Source organism: Zonotrichia albicollis, chromosome 4, assembly GCF_047830755.1.
Source record: "Zonotrichia albicollis isolate bZonAlb1 chromosome 4, bZonAlb1.hap1, whole genome shotgun sequence".
NCBI lineage: Eukaryota > Metazoa > Chordata > Aves > Passeriformes > Passerellidae > Zonotrichia > Zonotrichia albicollis.
Genome location: NC_133822.1, coordinates 59899039 through 59918599, shown reverse-complemented (window position 1 = coordinate 59918599; position 19561 = coordinate 59899039). Strand labels below are relative to the sequence as shown.

General features: G+C 39.7%; 1 protein-coding gene across 3 annotated transcripts in view; it reads right to left on the bottom strand.

The window, feature by feature from the left end:
* ST7 (suppression of tumorigenicity 7) overlaps positions 1-19561 on the bottom strand; it is a 136408-nt gene that overhangs the window by 51604 nt on the left and 65243 nt on the right. For all 3 annotated transcript variants that reach the window (XM_005481966.4, XM_005481967.4, XM_074539940.1), the window contains exon 2: positions 7286-7368. In XM_005481966.4, the coding sequence (XP_005482023.1) occupies positions 7286-7368 (83 nt within the window). The remainder of the gene's footprint in view (positions 1-7285; positions 7369-19561) is intronic.

Here is a 19561-nt window from a genome sequence, read left to right as displayed (position 1 = left end):
GAAGGACTATGTGAATACACAGCATGTGAGAAGATAAACAGATGGTCACAGAGAAACCAGAGCATTAACATATTCAGATCTTTGTGAACTCTTTCCCACCCAAGTCACCAAAAACCCACATGACCTGGACAGTTCCTCCTTACACAGAGTCTGAGGTGCATTTGTCACTGTTCTGGTTCCACTAGCATGTGCCTGCAGCAGCAGCCAGGTGGGAATGCCAAGTGCCAAGGACAGAATGCTGATGCAGTGTCACTGAACACTTGTTCCACACTGCTGATAGGCTTCCCCTGGCATGCATCACTGCCTCTGAATGCTGGAGATGGTGGACAGGGAACTGGCACAGGTGTGTCAGCTTTGCTTTTAGCTGTTCTCATGCTCTTAGGCACACCACACTTTTTAAAGGGGTTAAAGTTTGTATCTTATGATTTAAGAGAGCACCATAAGCATGTGGCTGACTGTAAGAAAAAGGCTACAGCATAAGACACAGTCATAGATCTGCTGTGAACATGTTTCTGTTCTGTCTTTGAAAACCTTGGAACAAAGCAAGGCACAAAAGCCACAGTTCTACCTGTCCAAAGCCTCAGAGGGAGAGTGTGCTAGGAATGAAGGATTATAGTCCTGCACTGAGGCAAGGGACACTCAGGAAGAATTTCACTATAGCCTAAGTCAAGGACTCAGGTACAGCTGCCAGACTGCCTGTGCAAAACTCAGAGCATATCTAACAAGCTTTGTACTTTCTCTAAAAGAGGAAATAAAAAAGGTTTTACAAAATGTGCTAATAAATTCCTGCTCATTAGTTTAGTCATGATCAGCTTTTAGATGAGGTCAGTAAACCCAGAGAGGGAGTGAGCAGCACAAAAGCACACTTGAGCCCACTTGTCCTGCACAAATGTATACCAGCTGGGAAGCTGTCACACTGAATTTCAATGAAACTGAGGGGACAATCACTAAGAAAGTACATACACATAAATGTGGTCTCTGCTACAGTTCAGCTGAGTGACAGAAGCTTGCTCAGATGTGACACAGCTGTAAGTCTGCCTCCTTAGACTTTCAAATACATTAATAAATTTTTATAATGGCATTAAAGCTCACAAATTGTTTAGGGCAGCTTTGAAAAATATTTGCTATGTTGAGTGAATCCAATGCCAGGAAACATCAGCCAGACCTCAATCCATACCGTCTCTTAGAAATTACAGCCATAAATCATCATCATCACAAGCCTTTGCTTGGAGTGATTTGTTCAGCGTGTATGAAGAGGTAAAATCTGTAATTTGGTACTTAAGTCAAAACAATAAATTATTTTTAGAGAATTTCTGCATCTTAGCATCATCTGGTTTGAAACCTGATTTCTGTAAATCAAATTTGACTTCTAACTGCATAATCTAGTTTGAAAGCCATGTGAAGTCAACATGTCAATCTTTTAACAGTTCAGCAGATGAGAGATCATCTGATAGAATAAATTACTATAAGGATTAATTACTCACTGACAGAGATCTGGAGTAGAGAGGAAATTTATCAGAAGGGTAATTCCTGAACCACCTCTGAAAGAAAAAGCCACCTCATTTCTGTCATATACATACAGTGGGACGGGAGCTCATTTTCAGAGATCTCCCCTTCACAGCAGTGGCAAATTTCTTGGGGGTCTTTCTAGCCGGTGCCTGTGCTTTCAAATTGAAACAGGGTCAAGCGTCTCCAAACTCTCAAGGGATTTTTGGGACCCTAATGTTCCCAAGGGCCAAGTTACAACCCTGTTCTGAACATTTCCAGCTTTGTTCATTAAGTGCAATTTAGAATTTTTATTTTTTTAATCTGGTATAGGTATTGCTTAATGTGAGAGTATTTGATTTTGGAAACGTTGTTTTCTTAATGCACTTCTCTTCCCTTGTGCAATGAAAATGTTATAGTCATCCTCTTTCTTATCTCTGCTCTCACATACAAACAATCCCAGATAATTTTATTTAGCTCCATAGCAACGGATCTATTCCACATCACTTGGCTATCAGATCTGATCTTCCTGCACAGTTTTTCAGAACAGATATTCCATTATATATGCATCAATTCACAAGGGATGGTTTTGGTGTGGTTTTCACTGGACCAAGGAGCAATGTCTGTCCATTATTTGAATTATGCTTTTCTGCTTCTCATTTCTGAGACAGACATCCTCTTTTAGAGCAAACACTCTGTCATCCCCTCCTAGTGTACATGTATGGAGTTTTCAACAGAAGCACTAAAGGATTTAATTTGCCAGCATCTTCCACAGCTCAGATTTCTCTTTCAGTCTTGTAATGAGACTTTCATGTCTCAGATGGGTAGATTTGGAGTACTCTTTAACCAATCTAATAGATTTAAAGGAAACTTACTCTCTGGAGGAACAGCATAGTGCTGGCAAGACTTGGTTCCATGATTAAGGCTATTTTATAAATAAAAGGGACCACAACACAGGCTTGGCTCAAATAATCCATGCTGTTGGTTTGCTGGCATACTACCTGGCCTGTGTCAACTCTCCCAGGCAATGACTGCAAATGTTCCAGGTGTATTACAGCCCAGGGGCTGTTTGCAGTAGACACTATGGAAAAGTTCATCCATGTTTTGGAAGCAAGAGTCTTTACCCATATGAATGTGACTATACAATGCTACTTGCCTTCCAACAAAGCAAGCTGCTGGTCTGTTTTATTCAGCTACTAGGGGTAGCCAGTGACTTCTGATCCTCCAGTCCTCCCTGTCTTGGATCTAGGAAACAGCATGCCTCTGACCATGCTGAGTGTCCTTGATGACAGCCTTGAAGGATAAGCATCCCCTTTCCTTCTAAATTAAATACACCCACTCAGCATCTTCTTAGACTGCTCCTGGTTACGGAATCTCCATTTGTCTTATCTCAAAGAGTTAGCAGAAGAATATACATGCAGAGCTAGTGGGCAGCGTATTCAGAATTAATAGCTATTTACTTGATCCACCTCTGGAAATACAGAAACTCAAAAGAAAATAACATATTGCCTGGATTAAGTGTGTTACTTCTCTCAACACTGTGTAGATCCCACCTAGTTATGACAGCATTTTCTTGTCTGTGGACTGGGTTACAGCCGGCCTTCCAATAGACCCTTCCTCTCTCATCTGCTCCTTGGCAAGTGTTTCCAGTTTCTTAGGAACTCCTTACAATGATTCTGCCCTTCCTGACCTTGAGTCTTCTCTGAGCAGCGCAGAAACTTTGAATGGCTACCATGTACTGATTTTCAGTCCTTGAAGACTTTCAGTCCCTGCTCAACTGTCAGACTTTCCCAGAGCCTGTGGCAGCACCCAGAACTCAGCCACCTTTCTGGCTCTCTGCAGCAGACTACACAAAGGTAGAGAAACAATTAGTATCTACAGAAGAGAACTCCTGTGTTACTCAGGTTCTCCCTCAGACTTCCTGTACTGGTTCCATTGGCTACAAAACACTGTGACTGTGACAGCATGCTGTGTACTTGGGTAGCAGCAGACAGCCTTGCTGCTCACTGCTAGGCAGTGTCTAGTCATGCTCTACCTCTGCAGGCTGGCTAATTCTTGCATCTGAAAGACCTGGTATTTGTTCATTGCAGAATGTTCTTCATTGTGTAGCACAAGACACTTACTACTCTCCCAAGCCTGGAAATAGAATAATGAGGAATTCTTGTGGAGATTTAAGTCGGAGGTTCGCTTCTACCTGTGCTTTGTTAGAACTGAGACTATCAATCTCTTTGCAAGTGCCTCACATGCTTGCTGAGCAGCTTTGGTGATAACTGTATGTTAAATATGTGGCTTTATTTAGAAATCTCAGTGGCATTTGCATAGTTTTAGTTCACAGCATTTACTGGATGTCAGGTGTGTTTTGTGACAGTTTTATTACCCTACCTGTGGAAAACCTCAGCCTCCCAGACATTGAATACAATGCAGTTAATTGTATTCTGAGAGACAGCACACTGTATTTTACTGAAGCAAAAGTAACTGTGGTGGAACCAAGTTTCCAATACAGTACTTCTAATGCAACTGTGGACTAAATCTTCTTATTTTTGATGCTTCCAACAGCATGTGGATGAAGTGAATATATGCCTAATTGTTAATTTTTAACTGTGTGCTGTAGTCAAGTAATTGTTAAGGAAAATGCCTGAGATAGAAAAGTATTTTCTGCACAGTTCTGACTTATAAGAAAAAAGGTCTGAAATCCTTGCTTCAATTAAGTCACATTGCCTGCAGTGAGGCCAGAATTCTACCTAAAGAATTAAAACAAAGTATGAGACAAAATAAGAGAGGAGTGTAGTGTTTTGCAAAGGAGTAATGTCGTATTCAATTGCCCAAAGCTGAACTCTGCAGTCATTGTTTCATGACCCAAACAAATCACTTTCCCATCAGTTACCACACTTCTGAAATGATGGAATTTTCCATTGTTTCATAATCTGCGGTGCTGTGATTTCTCCTTCTGATTAGGAACTAGAGCCAACTGATAATAGAATGAAATCTGCCAGCCCATATGGTGGAAAATTCCAAGCAATAGTAGTAAATCTAGCCTAAGAAGTACCCCAGTGATGTAGCTTTGACAAGACAATTTTTATTTTATGTAAGAACTTCATACCATTAACAGGACTAAGGATCCTTTAGAACTGATGATGCTGTATAGTCTGATGTAAGTGTGTGGCATTGCGGGCAATTCACCATGTTACTGGTCATGGTAAACAGCACGTAAAACTGGGCCACTGGTAAACAGCAAGATTAAGAAATATTTAATATGAAGCACACTTAGGCTAATGACAAGCTAGCACTACCTCACTAGAACTTAATCAGTTGCCTCTTCTGATATGTGATCTGGTCTACTTGCAGTTTCTTCTTTCCGTGACCACATCTGCTTCGTTCTTTTGCCATTACCAAATCTACAGAAAACATGTTTGTCTCACCACTGACAGCGGTCCCCACAATCCAGGGTTCCTGGCTGTTACCTGTCTGGCCTATATATGTTTTTCACATTTAGGAAGGTGCCATATGAACAGCAAATAACTGATAGCAGTACTGAAGATACAAGAAACAAACAAAAAAGACTTTCAGTCTGATTTCTGTGTCTACACCTCCATCACCTTACTGTTTCTTCAACTTGTTCATAATGGACTTTCTCATGTAATACTAAGTGACTTCTTTTGATTAAGGCTCAATCTGATTTCTTTGTGAAATGATTCTATTGGTGTCCTTTTGCCCTTCCTCCATATCATAGTCTTGAGTACTTCTTGTCACTTCCTTCTTGTACTTCCCATCAAAATACAGCAGTTAAAAATTTCTTGCTCACAAGTTGCCTGCTGAGCTCATTCCTCAGAAATTGCTTTTATGAGTACAGTATAAAATGTACCTACATTCACAATGATGAATTTAATTCCACATAAATTAGTCACTCTTCAAAGTTTTTATGCCTGTTTGATTCTGCAATGTAATTCAATAGGGCAAAAAATAAACTGTCTTTGTCTTGCCACCTCCTCCTGCTCTCTTCGCCCTGTAGCAACAAATACAGAACTGTGTCTGTGAAACTCATGTTATCTCTCTCAATCCTTCTCATCTTGGTGGTGCTGCCCAGCATTTTCTTCTTTCTGAGTGACAATGCTGCATCTAACATTATTTTCCTCCTGTGTATTTGAGTGAGTTCTGCTGAACTGAATTCAAGTCTTACAGGTCTGGCTCTTGCTCATACCCTGAAAGTTATGTTGATCTCTCTGGAGCTCCGCTGAGTGCTTTGGGGCTCAATCCATACAAGACTGATGAATGCCCAAGGTGCAAACATTAGGTAATTGCCTTCCACTATGAGGAAACACAGAGCAAGGCACAGCAGCAGTGCACCTGCTGCTTTACTTGAAGTCATCTAAGTGATGAGAGTCTCAAAGGCATTAAGCAGTCAAGGATGCCATTTGTTTATCTACATTGGCTACAGGCAATGTGGAAGTGAGAGGTGCAGATTTCCCAAATCAAACTGATAATGTTCTTTTAGGATCCTAGCTGCTTTCAGGTTTCTCTGAGATTAGTAGATCTGGGGTGATGTGAACCAGCCTCTAGCCATGTTTCTCTCTCACTCCTCTTTCCACTTATCACTACAATAGCTGACACTTAGTCTCACTGATCCCCCAGTTACATGCCTAGTTTGTTGTGGTGAGTGTCTACAGCTTGTATCCAGCAGATTTTAAAAGTGCATAACTTGAACAAACAAGACTAAAACAAAGGCAACCATTCCCTGAGGAGTGGAAGTGGAGAGGGAGGGGCTGATCACTTCTTCTGGCTATCTAGAGACAGGTCTCATGGGAATGGTTCAAAGCTGTGATGGGAGGATAACACTGAACATCAGGAAGAATATCTTCACTGAGAAAGTGGTCAAACACAGGATTCCTTGAGAGGTGGTGGATGCCCCAAGCCTGTCAGTGCTTAAGAGGTATTTGCAGAATGCCCTCAATAACATGTTTTAACTTTTTGTCAGCCCTGAAGTCATCAGGCAACTGGACTAGAGGATCATTCTGATCTGTTCTGTGTTATGCTATAATACTCATTTATGTAAGCAGTAAGCCAGCTCTCAGCACTGAGGAAACAAAAAAAGACCACATACACATATGCACACCATGTTAATTCCTGTATTTTTAATCTCCATTTGTTTCTATGAAGATATTAATAAAATTCAGAGAAAATGCTCTGCTTTGGACTCCTGCATTGTGATGGTATTATGATTCACTCCACTGCATCAATTTGCATAAAGAAGCCCTCAAGAATTACATATGGGAGGAGGGTTTTTAAATGGTTTAAAAATACAGACATTTAAGCAAATAGGCAGCTATGTACTGGGAAAGATTCTAGAAGTGAAGATCTGAAATAATTATCCCTTGGAATCCTGGCACCAGAACTGGTGTTTCTCTAGTAAGTCCTGCTGTATCTTTCAGAAAGGACCATGCTACACTGAGATAGTTGGTACCTTTCCTCCTCTTCCTTTTATTGGCCTTTTTCATTTCAGTAGTACTTGTCAAGGAAAGCACTTAATTTGCAAACACTCATTAAGAATTACTGTAGGGTTGTTAGTGAGTCACATTATTCTTCAAGACTTTTTTTTATCTTCAAAGATACAGCACTGAAAAACTTTTTTTTTCGTTTTCATTCCCACAGAAAGAGACATACAAATAAAGATAAATTTTATGTGCTGCAGAACTGTAAATTTACAGAAGTAAAAAAGATACCTATTCATCTGCATGAAGCCTGAAATACAATTCTGGATCTCAAAAAAAATTATTAATCTGATATTAATAGATGTAGTACTTACCAAAATAAGTCCTGAGATTAATGAGGATGTGCCTGTCAGGGCAACATAGAACTTGGGGGTTAATGTGTTCAAGAACATACTCACTGCAAAAGAAAAGAGAGGAAACCATGAGTACAAGAGTAGGACATGCCCTCCATGTGTCGCTTCCTCCTCCCACCTGCAGGTAAATTATTACCTTAGCTTTGATAAAAAAGACAGTTAAAATAACAGTTAATATCCTGTTCCATCTGCCTTACATGTGATAAAGCAGAGCAATAGACTGCCACATGCACAATTTTGTTTTCACAACAAAGTCAATCACAAGGCATTGGAAAACAGTTGCACACATGTCTGGGACTTTCTTATTTCAGTCAGTGCTCCACTGACACAGAGTTTAGGATTCCCCATGATATATGGAAAACATTTTATAATATGCGTTTGCTAATTCATTGCAGTTAGAAATCTTGGAAGTTCAATATTTGCAGTAAAAAATCCCAGTATTTTCAGCAGTTCAACCCTGCATATCTCAATGTCCTGCATTCGACACTGTCTCACATCCTGTAGATCTTGATGAAGATCTTTTTTAAGCTTTTTACTTCTCAGTACCTTGGTTCCTCACTTACAAAGTAGAAAATAGTGGCATTTTCCTAATTTGTTCTACTGCTCCAAAGCTGGTGAACTACTCGGTATGACAACAGTGAGTAAGTGATAGAAAAAGACCTAACTAGCTTTTTTAGTAAGGGGTGAAAATCATGATAGTTGTCCAAATTATCTGAAATCTAGGGCAAAAGTCAGATGAGCAATTCCATCTGTATGGGTTTCTGGAAATCCAAAGGGTTTTTCTACTCCTATCCCATCTTGAAAGCTGCTGAGAAAATCAACAAGTAGTCATGCTCATCCCACACAGAAAATGCCTAAGGCTGGCCTTAAGAGAATAAAATATCCTATTTTTTTGATGACTGTACAGAAGCTACTAGAGAGAACTGGAGTTCTACTAAATTCTAGATGTTTAAAGAAAACACAACTTTCCATCACTTCCATCTTCTATAAATGAAAACATTCCTTATTAAACCCATAAAGGGTTAGAATGCCTTCTGTAAACAACCCTACTGGTCTCATCCTTAACCAGTGCCAAAGAATTTCTCATATATATACATTTATGTATATACAGACGTATATATATATTTGTATATGTACATGTATCCAGGACTGGGAAGGGAACTGACAATTTTAAATTTAGAAGGCTTGTAGCAGAGTACTAGTCATTAAAAAACATTGATAAAAGACCTGGATATGTAGGTGTGAGGCCCTCAATTCATTCTGTTCTCTTCAGAAATAACACATATTCCAATACACTAGCAGAAATTAATTAATATGAAGCCAGAAAAATGAAGAGGAGACAACAAAAGCAGAATACAAACCATCAAATATATGATTCAATTTCCATGACCAGTAAAAAAAAACGTTTTCCAGAAATGCATCACTAAGAGAAATTAAAGCCCTGCAATTCAGCTGCTTTGTTTGAGTTTTGGCTGCTTATTTTCTGTGTTGTTTATTTTTCTTGAAGAAGCTGTAAAATGTTAAAATGGAACTGTCCTTTCCTAGTCCACTGGAGTGGCATTAAAACACCAAGCTGATATAGTAAAGAATAAATCTGGTGGGTTTTATTGCCATTGTACATTTTCTTTCCCAAATGCACTGAACGCCAGATTCTCAGCTAGTGTAAATCAGCATCACATCCTCTAAACTGCTGTGTGCAGTTTAGAGGATGTGCTCTAAACAGCTACACTGTTTTAAACCTTTCTCCTCTCCTCTCCTCTCCTCTCCTCTCCTCTCCTCTCCTCTCCTCTCCTCTCCTCTCCTCTCCTCTCCTCTCCTCTCCTCTCCTCTCCTCTCCTCTCCTCTCCTCTCCTCTCCTCTCCTCTCCTCTCCTCTCCTCTCCTCTCCTCTCCTCTCCTCTCCTCTCCTCTCCTCTCCTCTCCTCTCCTCTCCTCTCCTCTCCTCTCCTCTCCTCTCCTCTCCTCTCCTCTCCTCTCCTCTCCTCTCCTCTCCCCTCCTCTCCTCCCTGTTCCTGTCTAATAAAAGCAGACTTTGAAATAGCAGTCCCTGCTTTCTTCGGCCACAGCCCCTACTAAGAGTAGGAAGAGGAATGGAGAGACTGAAATAGGTTTGGCTTCACCAACTACCCCCAGTCTTTTAGAAGAAACATTCCTCATGTTGGAATGCAAATGTAAGCCAGAGACATACTCAAACTATGTCACTGGGGAAATTTCAGACTGCCAGTGAAACGACTTTCTTTGCTTAGGTCAGGATATGCCTGAGAGAGAATATGCTGTGATGGGATTTGGATGCCTGTGTTCTACCTTGTACCATAATGCTACTGCAGTGCCACCATAACATGAAAAGCCAGGCAGCAAGAGACTTTACAGGGGAGCTTTCTCTTCCACGCTCCCACCACTACAGCTTCACAGCTTATGGAATGCTGGAATTTTTTCTATTAAAATTTCCAATTACCCTGGAAGTAAATTTGATTTCCTAAGTTGTGAGCCATCTAAGTCTACTGTGAAGATTCCACATGAGCATATCCATTGAATAAGAATATAGTCTATTTGCTTTAAATATTATAACTGACTCACATCCATAAAAACTGTTTTGGGAAACAGATCCCCACTTGGAAGAGCCCTCTCAACAAATTAGCTGTATGGAGCTCATAAGTGGTGTAGACTGAATAAGGCTCATAGGAAATGCTATTAGCTTTCCTCTGTCAGCACTCTTTTACAAGCAATGTATACTGGTTTACAGAGAAACTCTCACATGTGAATGGAGATTGGATCTTATTTATCTGTAATTTCCACAAGCATTACTGCTTTCTTCTTTGCCTGCACATATACTGGTACTCCCTTATCCTCCTTACTATAAGCTGCTGCAATTCTTCACTTTTACAGCTTAGTCACAGGAACTGGCAAGGTAAACAGATATGATGCTGGGTGCTTTTAGATTTTATGGGCCAGAATCTCAGATAACTGAAATAACTCAGTAGATATGATACACATGCACTCAATGACCAGAGCTGCTTATCTGGACTGTATCTCTCTAATCCTTTGGCCATTCTTTTTCCCAATCTAATATTAAATATAAGAATCTTCTACTTCATTATGAAAAGTATCACCTTTAGCCAATTATTAGCTACTCTCTCAGTTCCTTTGTCTCCATAAATATTATTAACAAAAGGAAATACTTTCTAATAAGAAACATATTTCCAAAACAGTAAAACTAAGCATGTGTGGTCCAACTATTTTTATTCTGAAGTCAATGAGAATTCAGTCATTGTTTCAGTGGAAACTACATCAAGGCCTATTTCTCATAATAATTAATCTCAAGAGTAAAAATCAATCCACTTTTGCATTGTGATATATATCATTATGCAAAAGGGAGCATTTCTTTACAATCAGCATTCTGACACTGAAGAAATCACTATTATATCCAACATCTCCATCTGCCAGTGGAATCAGGACTCCTGAGTTTGTTGCAGTAAAGTAGAGCAATTAGATAATGCTACCTGTCCATCTGCCTAAATTTGGATGAGTGTTTTATTTCTGTATTTCAATTTGATGATGCAGCAGGATTGAGGAGCAGAGAGATTTCTGAGAAATGTTAGCTGAAGTCAATAGCAGATGACTGCAGAATAAAGAAGCCAGGTAGAAGCATCAGCAAAAGGTAGTACTGTATGTAATTTCTTCTGAATTCCAGTGCATCCCTAATTACTTCTGTTCACAAAGGGAAGATGTTGCAGCTATTCAATCACAACATCATCTCTTGTCTGCAACCTGGTAGGACTTAAAAAGGGCAAGAAATGAGTATCTAGACAAAGAAACTTGCCTGATGTTCATACAATGGCAACTTGTTTGAAATTACTGTCAAATCCCAATTATTTGCACAGGCTTTTGACAGTGAATGATCTATTTTAGGTGTGTTAGTACAGCTTGTTTTGTATCTGTTTAAAGAAAATCAGCATGACCTATAAATTCTATCTAAAAAAGCCAAACATATTTATGAGAGACTCCTGGCCCTCCATCCCCTCTACCTTCCCTTCTCTTTATTGCTTTTATTTTAATAATACCTGAGACATCCAGAATAAGGCATATTTACATTTTCAGAAGTGCCTAAGTTACACTGGTAAGTAATTTCATCCTTCTGTATACTACCTAGGGAAGGACTGCTATTTCATCATTAACTGTGCATGCTCACAGAGGTGAATTTACATCCTATTCATTTCACAGCAAACAAGTTGCAAAATCTAACATTTATATCTAACATTCCCAGTTGAGACTAATCAAAAGAGATGACTGAAATGTTTTTGAAAGCAGATGCCATTTCATTCCTGTTATATATATTATTCATTTCCAATACTTGTGATTCATTCTGAACCTGGGACTAAACACAAGATGAAATCCAGGTATTTTTCAAGTAGCAAAATCCATGAGACATGTAAAATGTATCACTCCAGATGACAGAAACCACTATTGCTTTATAAATTTCTTCAAGGTCTTGAGGCATTCAGAATTCAAGTATGTGAGGAACCAAAATAGAAAATACTGGGATTGAACTGCTAAAAGTATCCTATTAACTGCTACATCAGTTAATATAATAATAATAACCTTCTAATGTTATTTACATTAGAAGGTCACTAGGGGAGGGAGCACTGCAAACTACCAACTATTCCCACATGCAGACCTACTAAAATGACAGCCTCATTACCTACTTCTGAATGTGAGGTGATAGAAGTGTACAGTAAGGTCCAAATAAAAATTTAATAGCAATGTAATGTAAATCATATACACCAACAGATCAAGCAAAGACAGGATGGTATCATTTATGACAATCTTTGTTATCTCAAAATGCAGGTAAAATGGTAGATATCTCAATAACCTTGTCAAATGAAAAAATATGTTATGCATAAATAAATAATATATAAATTAAATAAATAATTATAACTGGGTATAGTATGGCTATAATACTTCAGTCACTAAGAAATTCTGCTGTATTTTCTCCTCTGCATTCCATAATATTTGCTTGGTAAGCAGACTGATGCTTTTTCTCTCTTTTAACACCAGTGCCAAGAGCCCCAAATCCCTTAGACAGGCAATAAGCTAAGAAAGCTATCACTGGAGACCTGTGACACAGCATTTATTTATTTCTTTTCACTGCAACCATCCATTCAGGCTGCTGCTCCAACATGGTACAGAAGATAAGGCAGTGACTGGCTTGTTTCACAGGGGCCTCTGCTTCGATTAATGAAGCTCCCCAGTTCAAAGTTGTGGCAGCAATGAAGAACTCTTCTACCAATGTGTCAGCAAAGAGGGCAAAATTAAGTTCAATAAACTTCTTTTACTAAGTGTATAAACTTTCCCTCTCTGAGTATGAAACATTACAAACTCTTGACTTTAACTGAACTGTTTGTACATAAACTTTCTGAACTCTCAACCCCTCCCTCATAAGAATGTTGCCTGGTTTTGGGGAAAACACACTAGGGTCAGGCTGAATTACTGTGATGGTCTCCAGCTAAATGTAAATACAAACCCCATCAGATTTAAAGCTAGCACGGAGTATTGTCTCACTGAAAGAAAAGCACTTTTACCAATTACCAGGATTTTCCCTGGAAAGTGACCAAGATTTTTTTAACTTCTTCAGACTTCTTAAAGGAATTACCAAAGAAGAAGCAAGCATTCAAAAGTTTCAGAATGCCGCAGAGATTTTCCATTTACTTGTTGCAGACGCTATGCAGAATCCTAAGGCCTTTTGTCTCAATCCGTTTTCAAAAATTTCCAAAAATTTGAAAAAAATTTCTCACCCGTAAACAAACATGTGGCCATTCCAGGCACAAACAGCTGGTGTCTTATCTGTGCACAAGGAAATCCAGATGGCCACTCACTCTGTTCAACCACCCAGTCCCATCCTAAAGGCTGAATGAGAGTCACGTTCAGATGCCTGGAGCCTGTGCTGATGGCCAGGAGTCTGCAGCTCTCAGCTCCCACTGGATCAGAGCCCAGGTGAGAGAAGGTGGTGGTGCTCCAGAAGGCGCCTGTTTTCTTCAGCTGTGATCAACTACATAGTTGTACATAATCAAAGTTCTGCCCATACAGATATTTCAAATTAGTGAAATAAAACTTTCTGGACAGAAGATCACCACACTTTCTCTTCCATGTTTCCACATCTTAAATGCAGGTTTTCCCTTTCAATAGAGTGACACAATAAAAAGGGAAAGGGAGTAGGGACATGCTTCTGGAGTATCATGGGAGAGGCTTTCGGCCACAAAGCACAACCCGAAGAGAAGAGAGAGCAGATGGTAGTAAACACAGGACCAGTTATGTGTCAGAAACTTTCAGGTTCATTTACTTATAACTGAAAAATGAAGAGTTTTGAAAATGGTAACTAACATTCTTTCCACTTTGCGGCTCAATTGACCACTAAGCAAATTATATCCAGCACAGAAAACTGAAACAAATCTTACTAAATTCAGTCCATCTTTTCCCAAAAAAATTGCTGCCTGAGGATTGCAAACAAATTCTATTTAATCATTCTTCCCAACATGCCAACATGTTAAGTATCTGAAGGCCAAAGTGACACAATGAGCTGTGCTGGCTTGCTTTTCAACACCAAGTCCATATTCATATTATGATTTCAAAAGTTATTTGATCGATCAAAACCATTGTCTCACTTCCTAGCAGGAATTAGTCTGTGCTGGCTGTGGAGCTTTTGGGACTCAGACAAAAACACTACATCCTTCAGAGTGCATTAGCCATTCAGCCTGTTACAGTAAGTTCGCTTATCCTCACTGTGAATAGTATACAGGGAAATGTAACTGATGAGAGATAAGAACCAACACAGAGCTGAGGGCAGAAGGGCATACAGGTGCATCAAGGAAACCAGATCTGTGAGACAAAAAAGCACTAAAGACCCTGTTGTGACTTGGGAAAGGAAAAAGAAAACCAGGTTAGAGGTAGACAAGTAAAATACAGAGATGAGCTAAAAGAAAATTAGAAAATAGAATGGCAGTAAAAATTATCATGCATAGAAAAAAGATGATAGAGGCAAGAATGGCAAAAGTAAAAAAAGACACAAGAAATTACACAGGCAACATGAATGCAAACAAAGGCTATTTTTACTTCAGCAGAGATGCTTTGCATGTCAGAAGTACCTTTTCACTGGGAGAAATAAGACTGCCAACAAACACAGCTTTGGTCATTTGGGAAGGGATGGTATTCAGAAGTTATTCCTTGCTACCAAATACACCCCAAAGCCTCTTCTCACAAACTATTAAACCCTGAACAAAAGGTGCTACTAAAGGTTCCCATTTCCAGCTATATTTTCCCAGAATGTCCTGCTGTGGTCAACAGCTACACTATGCCTCAGGAACAGAGAGGTTACACATACAGGCTGAAAATGCACCATAACTATACCCACCCCAAGGAAAACATTCTGTCTTGGAGTTTAAAGCCAGCTTAGTATCACTATGTCCAAGCACAGTATTTTGATATTCCATTTGTCTGAGGTCATGAGCTCCCTACCTTGCGGATTTGGGGAGAGTAAAAATATGAAGAAAATATCAACTTTCCCAAATGCAAGTCACTATTATAATGCAAATTTTCTGTCACATACTTAACCCTGCAAAGGGATAGGGACATTTGCTCTTGCTTTCACAATGCCATGGCGACATGAGTTAATTACACAGCTTCTGTTAATTGCAGAGCATGCTGCATGAACACCAAGATTTGCTAATAGTTGGCAGCAGAAACCTTTCCAAAAAAACCCACCCATCCCCTCCCCCCAAACCAACAAAATCCCCACAGCATTTCCATTTAAAGAAAACAAGGGAGAAACCACTTCCCTTGCAGCCCTCAGCTACCAGGGACTGAACTGTGCATTTCTTTATGACCATCATGGTGTCCTAATGCTAAAAGCAGACTAGTGATATTAATAATGTACAAGTGGAAAGGGAAGACTGGGTCAAATAAGAATGAGGCATCAAGGATGAGCAATGACATGTTAAGTACAGATATTAATACTTGGACTTTTAGAGATGTGGATGTATAAAGTCATGTTGTTGCTTGGTTGTCAGTCAAATTCTCTTGAAACACTTTCAGCTGCAATTCTTCTAAAATCAGCTTGCTTGTAAATTGATTTGAAACACTGTCATTATACACATCTCCCCTGCAGATTTAGTTTCAAGAATCCTTGTCAAATTTTTAGTTCAGTATTGCACTGCATGAGGAAGTGCTCTCAGATTTGTGATGGATGTCTTTGTAGGCAGAACCAGTCCAGACACTGGAGAGAGCACCTTCACAGTTAGGTTGTGGTTTTTTCTAATCACACACATACCAGCATGGTATCACTGAATTCCCCAACACAAATCAAAGGAAATCCCGATGTGATGCAACAGCCAAATGAGGATGGATTCCCAAGAGGTCTCTCACGTGACTGCAGAGTATCACCATCTACCTTCTCTTGGATACACATTTGTAAGAGAAAACAAGAGTAGGGCAAGAGTATGGCTGTTGCACAGTTTATCAGGTAGATGTTATAAAGTCTTTTACGTCTTCAGTTTGGGGCGCACAGCGATTGGATTCTACCGAAAATCATTAATAATGTATTTAATTGCCAAAATGTACTTAAACGCTATAACAAAATACCTTATTTTTCACTCTGCACCCCACAGTGTTCAAAAAATCTCTATTTCAAGATTCCTGTTAACACCATATAACTGAATTGACAGATCTTTATCCAGTTTGGACTGACACTCTTTGCAAAGTTAAACACACCTGCTACCTTAACTGCTGATTATTGAGGTATTACACAGATTTATGTGGCTTAGCCTTTCAAAGCTGTATTAAAACAAAAGCCAATTACTAAACCTAATTATCTAGAGTCATTTAAGAAAATTAAGGGCTTTTGTTTCAAGTACCAGATCAGTACAGCTCTCTCAATGGAATGGGTTGAGTTTTGCCCTCTTCTTTCATGCAGCACTCAGGGAGGTAACTGCACCATTAAATCTTTTTGATGTTGGTTCATTAGCTGTGTAAAGAATACCCTAAACTAAAAGTTTGTCACAGTGATTAATTCCAATGCCAGAGATAACAAAGGCTAATCTGCTCTAGAGAGACAAATCATGCAAAGCGTTTTCACCAGCATGCCACAAAAGAGAAAATATCTCATGGGTTCCCATTATCCAGGAACCTCTCTCAGAAGAGGTACTGCCCTGCTAAGACAAAAGAGACACATGAACAAAGCACCCTCAGCTGCCCCGCAGCCTCCTTTTGTGCCTCCTTTTGTTCCAGGCAGGATTTGATAGGAGCAGTAAAACAACAGATATGAGCAGCTACACTTTCCATCTTTGCTTGTGCGTTGCATTCCTTGGCATACAAAAAGACAGGAGCACCCATGATTTGTGCAACAAACAAAATTGTCTCAGCAATGGAAAAAAAATTCAGAAAACTGGGCTGAAATTTGTACATTGACTAAACCTTTTTTAAAAAAAATATTTTTAAAAAATTCTGGAGAAATACTCTATTTCACACATTTCTGTCCTAAACCTTGGCAGCCTGACTCTATATAGTAAATCTATTTTGAGAGTCTCTAAGATGCTGATCTCTTTACATACAAGAAGTTGCAAGGTGCTTCTTCGAATAGAGGTGACTAGAAAACATTTATAACTAGAGCCAGCAGCATCATGTCAATTCCCTGGAGATCTATAATAGCTGATATCATTATCCTGTCATTGAAATCTCACCTACTTATAAAATCACCAAGGTGTTCATGCCGTTTTCTCCCATAAGAAACTTCAACCTATGGTAAATTTCTGTATCAGGGAGGGATTTATATTTTTCCAGTAACTGATGGCCTGGGTAATGTGGCACAAAAATAAGGGGAAAATGATTTTTCCAGTAAGTATGATTCATTCTTGCTATACACCTAATAATCAGCTTTCCCCTTCAAAATATTCTTAACACTGTATGACTCACACAGTAATTGTACCAAAAGAAAAAGAAGACAAGGCAAGTAGAAAACTTTTACCTCTTTGCCTCCATTTTGGGGTATTTCAAAGAAGGCACAGCAGCAGGTTTGACAAGTACTGTATAATCTCCATTGTCTACCAGTCTCTTGGGATATCCAACACTTATTAAAATGGAAAAGGGTCTTGAGTAACTCTGCAGACAGAACTGCAATCTGCATTCAGGACCTGACTGATGAGGAGACAAACGTCAGGGGGGAATTTTGCATAATAAAGATTTGCAGTAGAATGAGCTCCAGATTAAGAATTTCCAACCAAATGCAAAGCAAGTGACGCAGTGGAATTTGAGGGAGCACCACTCTCACACAGACTAATGGGCAAACAGCATGAAGTTAGACTTTTTAAAAAATATCATCCTATGGCAGGGGTGGTCCTCCCGTCCCCCATAGGCAGTGAGTCTCTCTCCAGTGCCATTTCCCCTAAAGGTCCTGTGTCGCAGATATCTTTTCACTAAAAATCTTTTGGGATTTTTTCTCTTCTGAGAAGCTGAAGCTTCAGAAACAAAGTGTAAACAATGGTTATCTGCTGCTGTGGAATGCATCAGGTGGATTTTTGATTGGTTCATCTTGAATGTTTACAATTAACGGTCAACCACAGACTAGTTAGCTTAGACTCTCTGTCTAAGCTACAGATCTTTGTTATTCATTCTATTCTATTCTTAGTCAGCTTTCTGAAGAAACATTTCCTTCTATTCTTTTTAGTTAGTTATAATGTAATATATATATCATAAAGTTGACATAGAGTCAACATTCTTGTCTCTTTCCTCTTCCAAAAACTCCTGTGAACACTGTCACAGTCCTGTGTGTCTGCGAGACAAAATGGACTGTCCATAGATTTAAAGTTTGCTTTGTTTCATGAGAAGACAAATCAAATGCCACTTAGTCTAACTCATTAACATTAACAATAATGAAATTATTTGGTTTAGCCTTTGATGAAATCCCACAAGAAAAAGCAGTGCAAGACACCCATTATTTTTCCTATTGAATATTTGATGGCTTTAATTCCAAACATGACCGTGGCTGACTTGGCTGAAAATAACTGAAATAGCATTCTGTCCAAAAGTGTCTTCTTTAATTTTCCATTCTTCTGTTTAAAACCACTGAATTTTTTCAGAGGTGATTCTCCTCATGCAGGTAGGAGGGACCAGAGGAGGGGTGGAACAGGACTTGCCTGCAGGACTCAAATTGGTACTCTACCTGAGGCAGCAGTCAGGCTGTTCAGAAACACCACCCCCACCCCCTCCACACACTAACCCCAGCACTGTGAGTTACCTGGCAGCTACTGTCAGGTTTCTTTTCCTCTAAAGAAAACCATGGAGGGACAAGTGAAAAATGCAGGACTAAATTAGCCAAATGTGGCATCCTTGGTAGATGTGAAACTCGTGTGAGAAGCAACACCTGCACAGAACTCAGTGTAACCTGTGTTCTCATCCCTGTTCTTGCCCACTCACATACTGCATCACCTCTAATTTGAAAATTCAAAGCTGCATTTGGAAGCTCCCACACTTAGATCCAGCTGGGAATGTGTGGAAGTAAACACTTGTTTACCTGCCTATTCTCCGGGCAGGTATCAAGGAGCTGAAAAGCACACCCCCACATTTTAGTAAATAACTCTCAGGAAATACTCTGCATGTCACACCGTACAAAGCTGTAGCTGGATTCTAGAAATGATGCTACAGAAAGCGACTTTAAAAAAACCCCTTTGTGATTATGTCTGTGCCTTGGGTTTTGCACAGTTTTTTGCACACTGGCTTGTGAGAAAGATGCTGAGCTAAAGGGAGGGTGTGCCAGAAGCTCGGCTTGTCAGAAACTCTGCCCTTCCATTCCATTGCATCATGCAGATCTGGGTCTCAAGACAGGCAAGTAAAGGCTGAAGATCCTCTTTGCAAGTTCCTCCCTCAACACTGACTAGAGCAAGTTCCTCAAAAACCAGGCCATGATGGCTCAGACTGAACATCTACTATTGGGAAGTAGCTTTCAAAGTCTGGTCAGGCGGGCAATCTTACTGAGGTGAGACAAATCTCAGGAGCCCAGCTTTTCATTCTCTAGGGCTGATAAGACCTGAGCACATGACCTAGTGGTCACTGCTTCTGCTGATTTCCAAACATGACTGAGTGCTACTTCATCACTGCACTCGGTGACCAGAGGAGGCCATGCTGCAAAAACAGCCCATCAGAATGCTGTGGTTTTCTTGCATCTGCTTGTTCCTCTTCTGGTCACATTAGCGTA